The sequence below is a fragment of the Diabrotica virgifera genome, chromosome 6 (assembly GCF_917563875.1).
Source record: "Diabrotica virgifera virgifera chromosome 6, PGI_DIABVI_V3a".
Taxonomy (NCBI): Eukaryota; Metazoa; Arthropoda; class Insecta; order Coleoptera; family Chrysomelidae; genus Diabrotica; species Diabrotica virgifera.
In genome coordinates, this window is record NC_065448.1 from 248,922,147 (window position 1) to 248,936,397 (window position 14,251).

General features: G+C 31.3%; 1 protein-coding gene across 19 annotated transcripts in view; it reads right to left on the reverse strand.

Annotated features, from left to right (window-relative positions):
* Positions 1-14,251, reverse strand: part of LOC114338881 (formin-J) — a 552,435-nt gene that overhangs the window by 211,012 nt on the left and 327,172 nt on the right. For 8 of the 19 annotated variants that reach the window (XM_050655066.1, XM_050655065.1, XM_050655063.1 and 5 more), the window contains 8 exons: positions 11,259-11,359; positions 8,564-8,634; positions 8,215-8,322; positions 6,082-6,152; positions 4,287-4,413; positions 2,115-2,367; positions 509-859; positions 114-389 (listed from right to left, as the gene is read on the reverse strand). The exons of 10 other annotated variants lie outside the window; for them this stretch is intronic. In XM_050655066.1, the coding sequence (XP_050511023.1) occupies positions 114-389; positions 509-859; positions 2,115-2,367; positions 4,287-4,413; positions 6,082-6,152; positions 8,215-8,322; positions 8,564-8,634; positions 11,259-11,359 (1,358 nt within the window). The remainder of the gene's footprint in view (positions 1-113; positions 390-508; positions 860-2,114; positions 2,368-4,286; positions 4,414-6,081; positions 6,153-8,214; positions 8,323-8,563; positions 8,635-11,258; positions 11,360-14,251) is intronic. One more of the 19 variants, XM_050655071.1, reaches the window with a different exon arrangement.

Consider the following 14,251-nt stretch of genomic DNA (forward strand, 5'->3'; position numbering starts at 1 on the left):
ACTACACCAGGGAGTTTTTACTTCACGTTAAAAGTTACTTATTTATTTTGTTATTGCAACTCTTAAAACAGTTTTTTGCTAATATATACATATTTAAATTTGTGTATGCTTACCGGAATCCATCTCCAATGACCGTCTATTAGCTAACCGTCTAGCTCTTCTTTGTTCATCACTCAGTTGATCGTTTTCGTTTGCTTGCAACCAAGACTCTATCTTCTGCCTCCATTCCTTTGGTTTGGTTTCTTCTTCTGGTGCGGAGACTATCGACTTCTGTTCCGTTAAAGGCGAAGGTGATGACGGTCTTTCTCGGTCACTAGAGAAGTCTGCCGAAAGAAGAGCCGGCCTTTTCCTGGGCCCACTACCTCGTGCTTTTCTTGCCCAAGAACGATCTATTTACATATAATTAATCTCTTAGCCCTTTTTACGTTAAACAAATTTATATTCTTAAGTTAATACACATTCAGTGTCAAATTAAGCTAACTTTAACTTAGTGTTTTTATCTACTTACCCAAACTACCCCAAGATTTTCTTTCCCTATTGTTATCACCACCAGAAGCTCTTAGGAAATCCATAAGATTGCCTTCATCGTCTTCAGATAAAACTCTGCTTCTTCTCCGTCTTAAACTACCGTTTGGAGTAATATCTGGGGATTTTTCTTCTTTACCGCTAACGACAGTATCACCACCGTTTCCATTGAACGAACCTAGTCTACGCCTTGACAAAGATGGAGATCCTGATATAGAGTTTTCGTCCTCGGAACCATTCTTACGGCCTTTACTCATTCGGAATGATGATCGAGTGTCGTATATTTGCATGTCTATACTAAAATCTGCATCTGGTGTTCCCATAAGATTGCCCACTAAAAATAGTAAAGAGAGTTATAAATGCTCCGAAGAGGCTACGGTAAAACCGAAATACATATAAGTACATAGTAGAGGCCCTGTCCTGTAATCAGATCTGAATCATCTTTACTTTCTTTTTATTTGCATTCACTTTTGTAAGTATAGAAGGAATTAGTTCGCTAAAGATTGTTATCACAATGAACGACAGGTCGTGGATGCAATTATAGATCCCCTTGTCGACTAATTCATCACTCTGCATTGCATTATATTTACATCTTACAATGCATCAGAAGATAACAATTCGACATTTAGTTCCTGCCTTTTTTGACTAACCATTTATAGATGGTGCTAGTAGCATATTTGGTACTTATTTTAATAATTACACCGAAGAGATAAAAATATTTGATTCCAGTTTAGCACCTCTACACAAGTGCTCTGAGGAGGCTACGGTAAAGCCAAAATACGTATAAGTACATAGTAGAGGCCCTGTCCTGTAATCAAATCTCAACCATCTTTATTTTCAGAGATATAAATATTATTTTTACAGATATTTAAATATTGATTAAAACAATAGTGCAGGCACTTGAAGATTCCTTGCAGATAATAATTAAAGGGCTAAAACAGCGAGATGGGCTGGCTGCGACTCTGTTTAATATATTGTGACATGACTATGTCACCCGACTGTTTTCAGCTCCTGGCCTATTTATTATAATTTAACAGGACCCTATTTGTTCGTAAATGCTTTTAAAAGGTACACACCTCGATATTTCTTTTTCATTCTAGAAAATGCTTATTTCATATTAATGTAAATAACCCTTCGATTGTTATTCTAGAATAAGATGAATTCTTCCGTAATAATCTTTCTTATTCTGGAACATTGTAATAATGTATAAATAGGGGTTTTTGGAATTAGTAGGGCAGTTGTGAATTTGAAAACGTCGCGTCGGTGTATTTTGATATGTAACGGGCGCGGTATATTTTTGAATTTGTAATTAGGTAAATTAGATTTGGTGTAATAAATAAATTAGATATCGGAGTTAGTAAAATAAAGGATATAAATTCAGTGTTTTTCATTTGTTTAGAAGTAAGTTATTAAAAATAAATAAAGTCAACTAAAACTAAACATTAGTGCTTAAAAGATCATAGAAAAGTCAGTTTTGTAACAATTGGAATATGTTATAAGAAAAATGTCCATTTACCCAAAAGATCTATTGCTTAATAAGTCGTATTATCATTGGCCCTAGAAATGGCATAGATGGAGAGAGTACTTACTTTGCCTTCGTTTTGCGGCCAACAGTTCTTCACGTTGTCGTCTCCTTTCGTTGGCTTGTTCTTCCTGTATCCTCCTCCTCTCGTTTTCAATAACGGCTTGTTTAAATTTACAGTAGAATCCGTGAAATATCCTAAAACATTCTTCTAACTTAAACGAATTGACGTCCTCGCAAAAGAAGTCAGATAATTCTTTTCGTACATGTTCTAACTCTCCTAAGTTTATTTGAAGGCTTGCGACTTCGATTTCTGCCATCTAAAATGAAACAAAAATAACTTTGGTATGGGATTTAAAAAGTAGATATACTTAAAGTCTAAGTTTTCAACCTAATAAAAATATTTATCTACGACTGATACATAATATATGTATTATACTTGTGGTGTTTGCAATATAATGCCATATAATAATCCCTTAGGGATTAATAATGCGGGATTAATAGCTATTAATCCCTCTGGCACAACAATTTATATATTGATGGAGGAGGCGATTTAACTGGATTAAAGCGTCATGGGGGCTGGAAGTCAACACAGGTAGCTGAAGGATACATTGATCAGTCTATGAGAAACAAGGCAACTACAGCAGATACTATCGCTAAAGAGATAAACAGTAATGTACCATCTTCTTGTTCTACAGCAATCGAGATCCCAAATATTTGTATTAAAAACTCTACTAAAGTTAATGATGATTCTCAACCAATTCAGTTTATTAATTGTACTATTACTAATTTTAATGTTTTTAACAAATAAAGTTGTTCATTAAAAATCTTAAATTAATTAATTTGTCGTAGATAAAGTAGAGTATACTACTCGCAATAATGGCTCTCATTCCCTCGGAATGTTACTCCCTCGCCGCTAACGCGGCTCGGTTCGTAAATATTCCTCGGGAATAATAGCCATCATTATTGACTCGTGGTATAATCTACTATTAAAATATTTAAAAATATTTAAAATATTTTTAAATAATATTTAATTGAAAACTTATTGGACCATTTTCCTGGTAACACCTCCATGGCTTCTAAAAATTGCAAGCCAGATAGATGCTGAAACGAAGAAGACAAAAGGGAATTCTAAAAACTTCACGGGGCCAATTCACGACCCCGTCTGTTCAGCTGGTAAATTCCAAAGGAAAATGGACCTATTTTACTCAAAGGAGTAATACTAATATAGAATAAAAATTTAGACCATTTTTATTCAGTTGCAATGCGAAGACAAAACTGTCTTATTTTTCACTTAGTACAGAGAGCGCAAACCAGCACTATAGATCGACGATTTTCGACTCTAATTGGAGTCATCATCAGAGAATTGGAGTCATCTCTGATGATGACTCCAATTAGAGTCGAAAATCGTCGATTTAGAGCATAGGCGTAACCAGGATGATCCTAAGGGGGGGTTACAACTACTGGAAAGGGGGGTTGCAACTACTAGAAGGTCTCTGAGGGGTATGGTGTTAAGCGTATAGAGCTCAAAGTCCATCCCGATGGGGGGGGGTTATAACCCCAACCTCCCCCCTGGTTACGCCTATGATTTAGAGTGCTGGTTTGTGCTCTCTGTACTAAGTGAAAAATAAGACAGTTTTGCCTTCGCATTGCAACTGAGTAAAAATGGTATACATTTTTATAGTATACTTAAGATTTAAAGGTTTTATGTAATGGCAAAGTTTGTAATAAAAATAAACACTGGAGTATTGATCATCAGTCGCAATACCTACCTAGTATGTACTAAATGTGCTCTAAAATCTTTTTGAAATATTTCTTTGATAACATAAGAATTGAAGTAATATTCTATAAAACCTGTATTTCGTTTATGCTTTTCCAAGTATTGCTATTAATATTTTTTCGATTGCTTTTCATTGTCATGCAAATTAAACTCGTCTTATAAAACGCTTCTTCTAAAGCTATTTTCCTGTGGAGCTATCTGCTGGAGTAATTGTTATACACTAGGTATCCCCAGCAAAGAAAAATCTATCGGCGTCAAGCCCGGAGATCATGGAGGCCAAAAACACTACATTTCTAGAGAAATTTATATATATAATCTTTATCCCTTCTACCCTGAGGTGTAGGCATGTAGAGAAATTTAATTAAATCAAAATACCGTGTATTTATGTAGGTACAGGGAACCCTTATAAAAATATTATTTTCTAAGCACAATTCAAAGAGCAATAATTTGTTGTCTTACCTGCAAAAACTCGGTCATTTGAGCTTTAATCTCAGCTTCTGTCGTAGGTGTTTCTATCTGTTTTCTGATTTTCTTTATTCTTACATCTAACGCATTTATTTCGTTGTGAAGTTGTTCGACAGTTGTCCTAAAATAAAAAAAATATGAGTATCGATATTATACAGACAGGGTAGCGAGAAAGTATGGAAACAAGGTAAATTCTCGGAATCCTCTTTAACAATTTTTACAGATTTTGGTGGATAAGGGTTTTCTAATGCGGCCGATATTATATTGGTAATTACATTGTTGTCAAATTTTTTGTTTTTCTGAAAATCTAATGAACTTTCTTATTTCAAATGGAACACCCTGTATATTTTTTGTGTTTTGACGTCTTTAAGAAATACTGATTATTTTTCATGTATACCTAATTACCAAAATTTCGGAGTTTTTGCTACACTTTTTTGTTTTTGCTACACTTTACACTTTACAATTTTTTGAAAAAAATTGAAACAAATTATACAAATCAATTTGTTTTCGGCCATGTTAGGCATTATTTTAGCTTCTTTGGATCATTGGGGACAAAAAAGGTCTTTTGTAATTTTTTTCTTAAGTTAATCGTTTCCGAGTTATAAACAATTTAAAACTGAAAAAAATCGAAAAATGTCGATTTTCTAGGTACAAAAACACAAGTAAAAATACTATTTTTGAAACTACGAAATACTTAAATTAAAGCTGAAACCTTATTTTATCAGTCATTGATAAGTAATTTGGGCTTATTTAATTTTAAAATACTGTTTTCTAGTTGTTAATGAAGCCCGATCGCCAGTCCTCGCATATGCGCTTCATTAACAATTAAAAAAACAATATTTTAGAATAAAACGTGCCAAAAATTCTTATAGGGAGCTGATAGAAGAAGGTTTAAATTGTAAATTCGGAAACGATTAATTTTAGAGAAAAATTACAAAAGACCCTTTTTGTTCCCAATGATCCAAAGAACCTAAAGTAAGGTTTATCCGGGACGAAAAAATTGATTGTTATAATTTGTAAAAATTGTTTTTTTGTTAATAACTGTAGCAATAACTCCGAAATTATGGCATTTACGTATAGGCATTGACTATAAACTACCCTGGGTAGTTTATAATATAAACTACCCTGGGTAGTTTATAATCAATGGTATAGGGAATATAAAATAAAAAATAATTAGTATTTCTTAAGAACCTCAAAACGCAAAAAATATACAGGGTGTTTCATTTAAAATAAGAAATTTCATTAGATTTCCAGAAAAACGGAAGATTTGACAACAATGTAATTACCACTATAATATCGGCCATATTTGAAAACCCTTATCCACCACAATCTGTAAAAATCGTTCAAGCGGTTTCCGAGAAATTACCGTGCTTCCATACTTTCTCGCTACCCTGTAGATACCAATCGTCACATACTTGATCTCTAAAAATCATACGAACAACTTGAATTTTGCAAAATTTTGGGACCCCCATAAAAGATGCAGATAGGGATCCCTCTAAAACTCCCTTTGTAAGGGAGGGAGGGAACAAATACATCGATTTATTAAAAATCTCTACGCCGTCGTAGAAAAAAATGTTTCAAACAAGAAATATAGCTGAGATAATTTTGAACAAAAATGTTTAATATTTTTTTTGTGTAGGATGAACCCGTTCTCTCAGAACAATGCTTGAAGCGACCGGCGATTTTGAATGTCAGTTAAGCGCGCGAAATCAATTTTTTAATATTATCAAACCAGAATAATTGTTATTTTTAGCTTAAATATTGTTAACGTAGACAACATTTTACTTACTTTGCAGCATCTTCTAATACATTTGTGTTGTCAGTAAAGGAAAGCAATTTTTTGTTTTTCTTTTCTGCTTGCTAAAAATTAAATATAATGTAAATTCAAATTATTATACTATAGTAATTATTGTATATTATAATTGAAAAAAAAAGAACAAGAACAAAAAAAAAAAGAAAAAAAAAAGAGAAAAAAAAAAGGAAAAAAAAAGAAAAAAAAACTAAGAAGACGTAAACCTCCGAGATGTTGAATCGAGTTTATGTCTTAGCGTAGTAAAAAAAACAAAAAAAAAAAAAGAAAAAAAAAACAAATTAAAAAATAAAAAAATATATACAAAAAAATACGGTAAAACTTCCGTTAACCGAAACCATTTTAACCGAAATATCGTTTAACCGAAACGGCTGATTTCATCAATAGAAAGTAAATTTTAATCCCAAAACGGAAAGGATTCGATGTTAATTTGTCAACATCGTCAACATTGCTTTCATACAACTAAAGAACGCAATTAAATATACAACACATTACGAAATCAACTCATAGTATGTTTTAATACCAACTGTGACCAAAAATACTAGGTAATTTGATATAAGAAAAATTCAAAAATCAATGTTATTTTTAACCGAAATTCTTGTTATCCGAAACGGCCTCCCCCCCCAATTATTTCGGTTAACGGGGGTTATACTGTATACAGGGTGTTTCATTAATAATTGTCCATATAGTAACTGGAGAAACCTTAGCACAAAATACGAAGATTTAACCTAAAACACTTAAATAAAATGTGGTTCCTTACTGAGTTACAGGGTGTTTTATCTAAAAATTTAAAAACTATTTTTGCTCAGCATTTTAAAACTATTCGACGTATCCTTTTCATACTTGGCAGAAAGTGCGACTACTAGACACCCTACTAAATAATGATAAACAAACGTTTCTAGCTACTACCAGAGGCGTGCGACAGGGGATGGTGAATGGTTGACCCTTCTCAAATTCTACGCCACTGGAAGAATTACTATTTTAGTGCCATTTTTAGATTCTCCAATACTTTCTATGTAAATAATATACTCTTCATTGGTAACGATAAAGTCATTAGTTTTCGAGATATTTGAAGTTAAATATAAAACGGCACAGTTATTTTGATTAATTTATGATATGATTCATAATGATTAAAATTTAAAAATTATTTGTACCCAGTACTTTAAAACTATTTGGCGTATCCTTATCATACTTGGCAGAAAGTGTAGGTACTGTACACCCTACTAAATTAAGATAAATAAACGTTTCTAGCTACTACCAGAGGCGTACGACAGGGGATAGTGGCTGGTTGACCCTTCTCAAATTCTACGCCACTGATAAAATTGCTATTTTAGTGTAATTTTTTGATTCTGCAATACTTTTTATGTAAATAATATACCCTTCATTCGTAACGATAAAATGATTATTTTTCGAGATATTTGAAATTAAAAATGAAGCGACACAATACATTAATCAAAATATCCGTGTCGTTTCATTTTTAACCTCAAAGATCTCGAAAACTAATGACTTTATCGTTACGAATGAAGAGTATATTATTTTCATAGAAAGTATTGGAGAATCCAAAAATTGAACTAAAATAGGAATTTCGCCAGTGGCGTAGAATTTGGAAAGGGTCAACCATTCACTTTCCCCCGTCGTACGCCTCTGGTAATAGCCATAAACGTTTGTTTAACATAATTTAGTAGTTTGTACAGTACCTATACTTCCTATTAAGTATGAAAAGGATAAGTAGAATAGTTTTAAAATGCTGAGCAAAAATAGTTTTTAAATTTTTAGATAAAACACCCTGTAACTCAGTAAGGAACCACATTTTATTTAAGTGTTTTAGGTTAAATCTTCGTATTTTGTGCTAAGGTTTCTCCAGTTACTATATGGACAATTATTAATGAAACACCCTGCATACAAAAAAAATATTTATATCCAAAACGGTGTATTTTTTTAGATAGTACCTAGTATGTTAGTTTGTTATGTACATATATTTAGAATTAGAAATACAGAAAAAAATCCTCTGATTGAAAAAAAATTGTTTGTTTTTAAAATAAAATGTCTGGCTAATTGGCTCAGCCAAGGCCATCAAATTCACACACAAAAAAAGGAATAAGCATAACTTACCAATGCAACAAAATGTATGAGATTCATATTTGGTTTGTTAGCTCTAATATCAGTTATTTTTTGCAATGAAGTCAATTTCACTCCAGCAGCACCACCCGCATAACCGCCCTAGAAAACAGGAAAAATAAGATAATAACTTTTGTTTTATAAATACAGTTAAATTAGTATCATCATAAGTAGGTACTACAAAAAATCGTAATCCAAAATAATATTAGGTATCTTCAAAAAATTCCTTATCATATCCTTTTCGTTGATTTTAAATAAAACTCAAAATTCAAATAAAATTAAAAACTTGAATAATTAAAAAATGTAAATATTTGTTCAAATATTGGGTATATTTAAAACTTACCGAGTTCAAGAAATTTCCGGATATGAGAACCATGTACAGAACTTCTTGTAAGGGTTTGTTCGTCATTAAGTCTAAAAATATAATTGTATTAAAAAATATATCATATAACCAATCCAGGTTCATTCCATTAGGTGGTTCTGGGGTTAGTATAACGTATGTCCAATCTTTTTATGACACTCTGTATATTTAAAGCTTTCAAAATAGATAAATTTTAACTATACTAAATTTACAATCAAGATGCAGTCGAAATAAATAAACTAAGACACGTTAAATGCTACTAGGAGTACTCCCAAATCATAATTTACAATGTATAAACTTTGGAAATCATGATTTGGGATTTACAATGTATACAGGGTGCGCCAAACCTCTGGTCTTCTTTGATTACGGCTAAACTATGAGATATACAAAAAAAAATTTATAACAAAACTAATGTGTATCAAAGAGGTCTATAATTTAAAATTATTTTCAATTATACAGGGTGAGTCAGAACGTCCGTATGAACCAAAGTTTTATTTTTTTAAATGGAACACCCTGTATATTAAATCATTTTTGAATATATTATTTAAAAATATAAAAAATTTGTATAAGGTCTTATAGGCCTAAAGTTAATAATTTTCGAAATATTTACATTTTTATTGAGAAAAATGGTAATATTTATAGGGTTGTGGATTATGTTTCCAAGGAAATAAAAATTTAGGTGATAGGTCAAAGTTTTTAAAATATAGTGTTATTTTTAAATAATTTAATATTTTTTACTTTCAGCCATAAAATATACAGTGTGATCACTATTTGCAAATACAAAATTTTCTCATTTTTTTTAAATGGGACACTCTGTATATTAATTTTGCGTTTTGTAGTAAATATTACAACCTTTCTTTTGATATAATGTTGTATGTACCTAGCATGTTTCGTTTTGTAGATATTTTAAAAAAACTATAGATTTTACGTTTTTGTGGATTTTTTATTTAAAAACTTTTTTGCAAAAAAAATAATTATAATCTGGTTTTAGAAACATACACTAAAATATAAAATATGAAAATAAAAACGTAATTAAAGATTAAAATAAATCGTATGCTCGTACAATTCAATTGAATTTAATAACTTTAAATTATTTTACAAAAATATTTTACCATATTAATGAATGCATAAATTAGTTACTAAATTAAATAAACAACCAAATTTTAAATCAACCGTAGTAATTTTTCTACTACAGCAACTTTACTGTACCAAATTAATTGTTAGTTAAATTGTATTTAGTTAAACTTTTAATTTACCTTTTAAATTTACTTACATACATCTTGAGAATATAAAAATTATTATAAAGTATGCTTTGAAACAAATGAATGTTAAATGTATCAGCCAAATTATTTATTAATATAAATAGTATTTACTGGTGTCACAAAAGCTGGTAATACTTTTGTAGTTGAAATTTTTGTAACAATTTTTTATATTTTAAATTTTAATTTTTTAACCGAAAAATTTTTGGATATGACATTTGTTTTGGGCGAAACCATTAGAAATTATTACCAGCTTTTGTGACACGAGTAGGTATATAGATACTATTTACTTCTTAATATACTTTCATAACGTTCATTTGTGTCAAAGCATACTTTATACGTTCTCAAGATGTATGTACTTTGTAAATTAAAAAGTTATTAACTGATCTTACTCGTAAATACAATATAACTATTATTTAATTTGGTACAGGAAAGTTGCTGCGGTAGAAGAATTACTACGATTGATTTAAAATTTGGTTGTTTATTTAATTTAGTAACTAATTTATGTATTCATTATTATGGTAAAATAATTTTTTGTAAAATAATTTAAAGTTATTAAATTCAATTGAATTGTACTAGCATACGATTTATTTTAATCTTTAATTACGTTTTTATTTTCATATTTTATATTTTAGTGTATGTTTCTAAAACCAGATTATAATTATTTTATTTGCAAAAAAATTTTTAAATAAAAAATCCGCAAAAACGTAAATTCTATAGTTTTTTGTAAATATCTACAAAACGAAACATGCTAGGTACATACAACCTTATACCAAAAGAAAGGTTGTAATATTTACTACAAAACGCAAAACTAATATACAGGGTGTCCCATTTAAAAATAATGAGAAAATTTTGTATTTGCAAATAGTGATCACACTGAATATTTTATGGCTAAAAGTAAAAAATATTAAATTATTTAAAAATAACACTATATTTTAAAAACTTTGACCTATCACCTAAATTTTTATTTCCTTGGAAACATAATCCACAACCCTATAAATATTACCATTTTTCTCAATAAAAATGTAAATATTTCGAAAATTATTAACTTTAGGCCTATAAGACCTTATACAAATTTTTCATATTTTTAAATAATATATTCAAAAATGATTAAATATACAGGGTGTTCTATTTAAAAAAATAAAACTTTGGTTCATACCGTCGTTCTGACTCACCCTGTATAATTGAAAATAATTTTCAACTATAGACCCCTTTGATACACATTAGTTTTGTTATAAACATTTTTTTGTATATCTCATAGTTTAGCCGTAATCAAAGAAGACCAGAGGTTTGGCGCACCCTGTATACCTACATTGTAAATTATGATTCGGGAGTGCTCCTAATAGCATTTAATGTGTTTTGGTTTATTTATTTCTACTGCATCTTGATTGTAAATTTAGTATAGACATAGGTATTACCTTGTGCGGCGCTTATCATTGAATTGATGCTAGGTTGCAAATATCCCATATTCGACGCAAACTCTTCTTTCAGTAACATACTTTCTATTCGCAACTTGTAACTAAAATAAAATAATAATAAAATAGGTGATACTTAAAATACTAAAAACTAATAATAAAGAAAAAGTCAAAATATATTTTTACGCTTAAAATACTTTTACAACAACCTCTCACCGAAAATGTTTCATTCTTCGTCAAAAATTATTTTCATTTTGTCGAACTTCTTAAATGTTTTCACAGCTCGAGGAGGAAACAGGTAACCTGGGCCTTCGAATAAATGAAGAGAAGACGAAATATATGCTGGTGACCACTATTGGTGGTAACTATTAATGACCACAACTTTGAAGTAGTAAAAGAGTTTAAATATCTGGGAGCAGTAATCACAGAGGACAATCACATAGAAAAAGAGGTCTCAACAAGAATAGCTGCGGGAAATAGAGCATTACAGTCCCTATCATCATTATTAAGATCTAAGCTGCTGAAAAGACAATCTAAATTAAGACTGTACATGTCAATTATTCGCCCAGTTGTTACATATGGGAGTGAAACATGGACTCTACATCAGCGAGAAATAAATAAATTGCTGATATTTGAAAGGAAAGTCCTCAGAATGATATTTGGTCCTCAAAGAGATGAATTGACAGGAGAGTGGAGAAGACGCCGCAATGCTGAATTGGTGACTCTATATGGTACTGAAAACATCGTCAGACATATAAAAGCTAATCGGATAAGATGGGCAGGTCATGTAGTAAGATCAGAGGAAGACAGAGTGCTAAAGACAGTGTTCTTCGAGAGACCAGACGGTAGAAGATCAGTGGACCGTCCCAGAAAAAGATGGAAGGATGATGTTGAAACCGATCTATCTAGGATTGGGGTGCAACAATGGCAAATCGAAGCGCAAGATCGCAGACGATGAAGGGCCATAGTGGATGCGGCGAAGACTCACCCCGAGTTGTAAAGCCAGTCAAGAAGAAGAAGAAGAACGTCTTAAACAATATCCTATCTCACCCTCAGACATTCTAGTAAGTTTCGATATCGTTTCACTTTATATAGACATTCCTATAGACGAAACCTTAAATATTCTGGAAACTAAATACAGTATCCATCAAGACCACTTATCCCTCAGTTACATTGCACATGCAACACTTATTTCATCTTCCAAAATCAATTCTACAGACAAATAAATGGTGTCCCAATGGACTCACCACTCCCTCTAGAAATTGCCAGTATCTTTATGGAAGACATCAAGACCCGAGCAGTATCCACATCAATGCTCAAGCCAACATGTTGGCTAGAATATGTTGATGATACATTTGTCATTTGACCCCACAGATACTTTGGTATCTTTTCCAACCCATCTGAATTGTATACATCTCAGTATCAAGTTCAAGATAGAGGTGGAAAATAATTCATCCCTATCGTTTCTCGACGTCCTCATAAGGCTAAACCAATTCCACGATTTTCATCACTTTGTTTACTGAAAACCCACCCATAGGTACCAACTGCTACTTGCATGCCAACTCTCATCACTCATCACCCACTGTCATTAATTCATCACTGTCATTAATCATTAATACCTTTGCCTCCAGATCAATATGCCTTTACGATGATGCAAGAAGATCAGCTGGGCCTTCTTCTTTAAAATCAGTCCTCATCCAAAATGAGTACCGCGAAAATCACGTTAACATGAGCATCCACAGGAATCAATCACTCACTATCAATCCAAAGACTCAGACTCTCAACATACGAAAGCTTTTCTTCCTTTCATCAAATGTATCCCTGACAAAATCGACAAAATTCTCAAAATCAAGACAATATTTATCCCCCAACAATATCTTTAATCCCTTGTCCGATCAATCAAAGACAACATTCCAAATGAATAACACGGAGTTTATGAAATTCCTTTTGCAGATTGCCTCCGATCTTATATAGGCCAAACCAATCGTAGAATCCAAAATAGGATTTATGAACATTTCTGTGTATGGGTCATTCCATTTCAAATCACTCAATTTAGGAGCAAAAAAAATTTTGGACCTCCGATTTGTCTGAAAATTGGTATATAGCTTTTGCGGGACGTAAAAATAAGATATTTAAGGTCAAAAAATCTTCTTCTTCTTTTTTTCTCAAAATGATATTTTATGCGATTTTACAGTGATTTGGTGTTTATTTATACAAATTTGCATTTTCTATCGTAAAGTATCAATGGAAAACATAATATTTTAATAGAAGGAACTCAAAAATGTCATTATATGGCATTATAACAAGTTACTTTGATTCAAAACAAGCTTTTGATCAAATTTTATAGTGTAGAAAACGTTAAAATACCGTATTTTACATTTTTCCCCATTCCCAAAATACATCATAGTCGATTTGGCTGAAAATTTGCCCACAGATAGACAAAACATAGGACTTTAAGTGGAGAGAATGATTTGAATTATATTGCAATACCAAAAAAGTTACATGCAATATTATAGTCAAAAATATAGGCGTCTACTGTAAGCACAATTAACTCGAAAATATCGACCTCACGACAAAAATTGTTAAAAAGAAATTGTAATAATTGTAAATACGATTTATTTGGAACAATTTCAGTTCCTACCATTTTTGTCGAAAAGTTAAAAATGGCGGAGATATTGAGTAAAACAGGTTCTCCTTTAAAATCAAGATGGCGGCTAACGTAACGGAGGAATTCATTCGTGATTCTAAATTTAGGCTACTATGGAGTCCTCTAAAGATCAGAAAAATAAAATTTTGGGCAGCTCGGCATTCAAGGTCAAATGCTATCCCGATTGGACTAATATATACTTTTGAGGCTGATATTACTGGATGTAACTTTTTTGGTATTGTAATATATTTCAAATCCTTCTAACCACTTAAAGTCCTAGGTATCTTTTGGATATCTGTGGGCAAATTTTCAGCCAAATCGATGATGATGTATTTTGGGAATGGAGGAA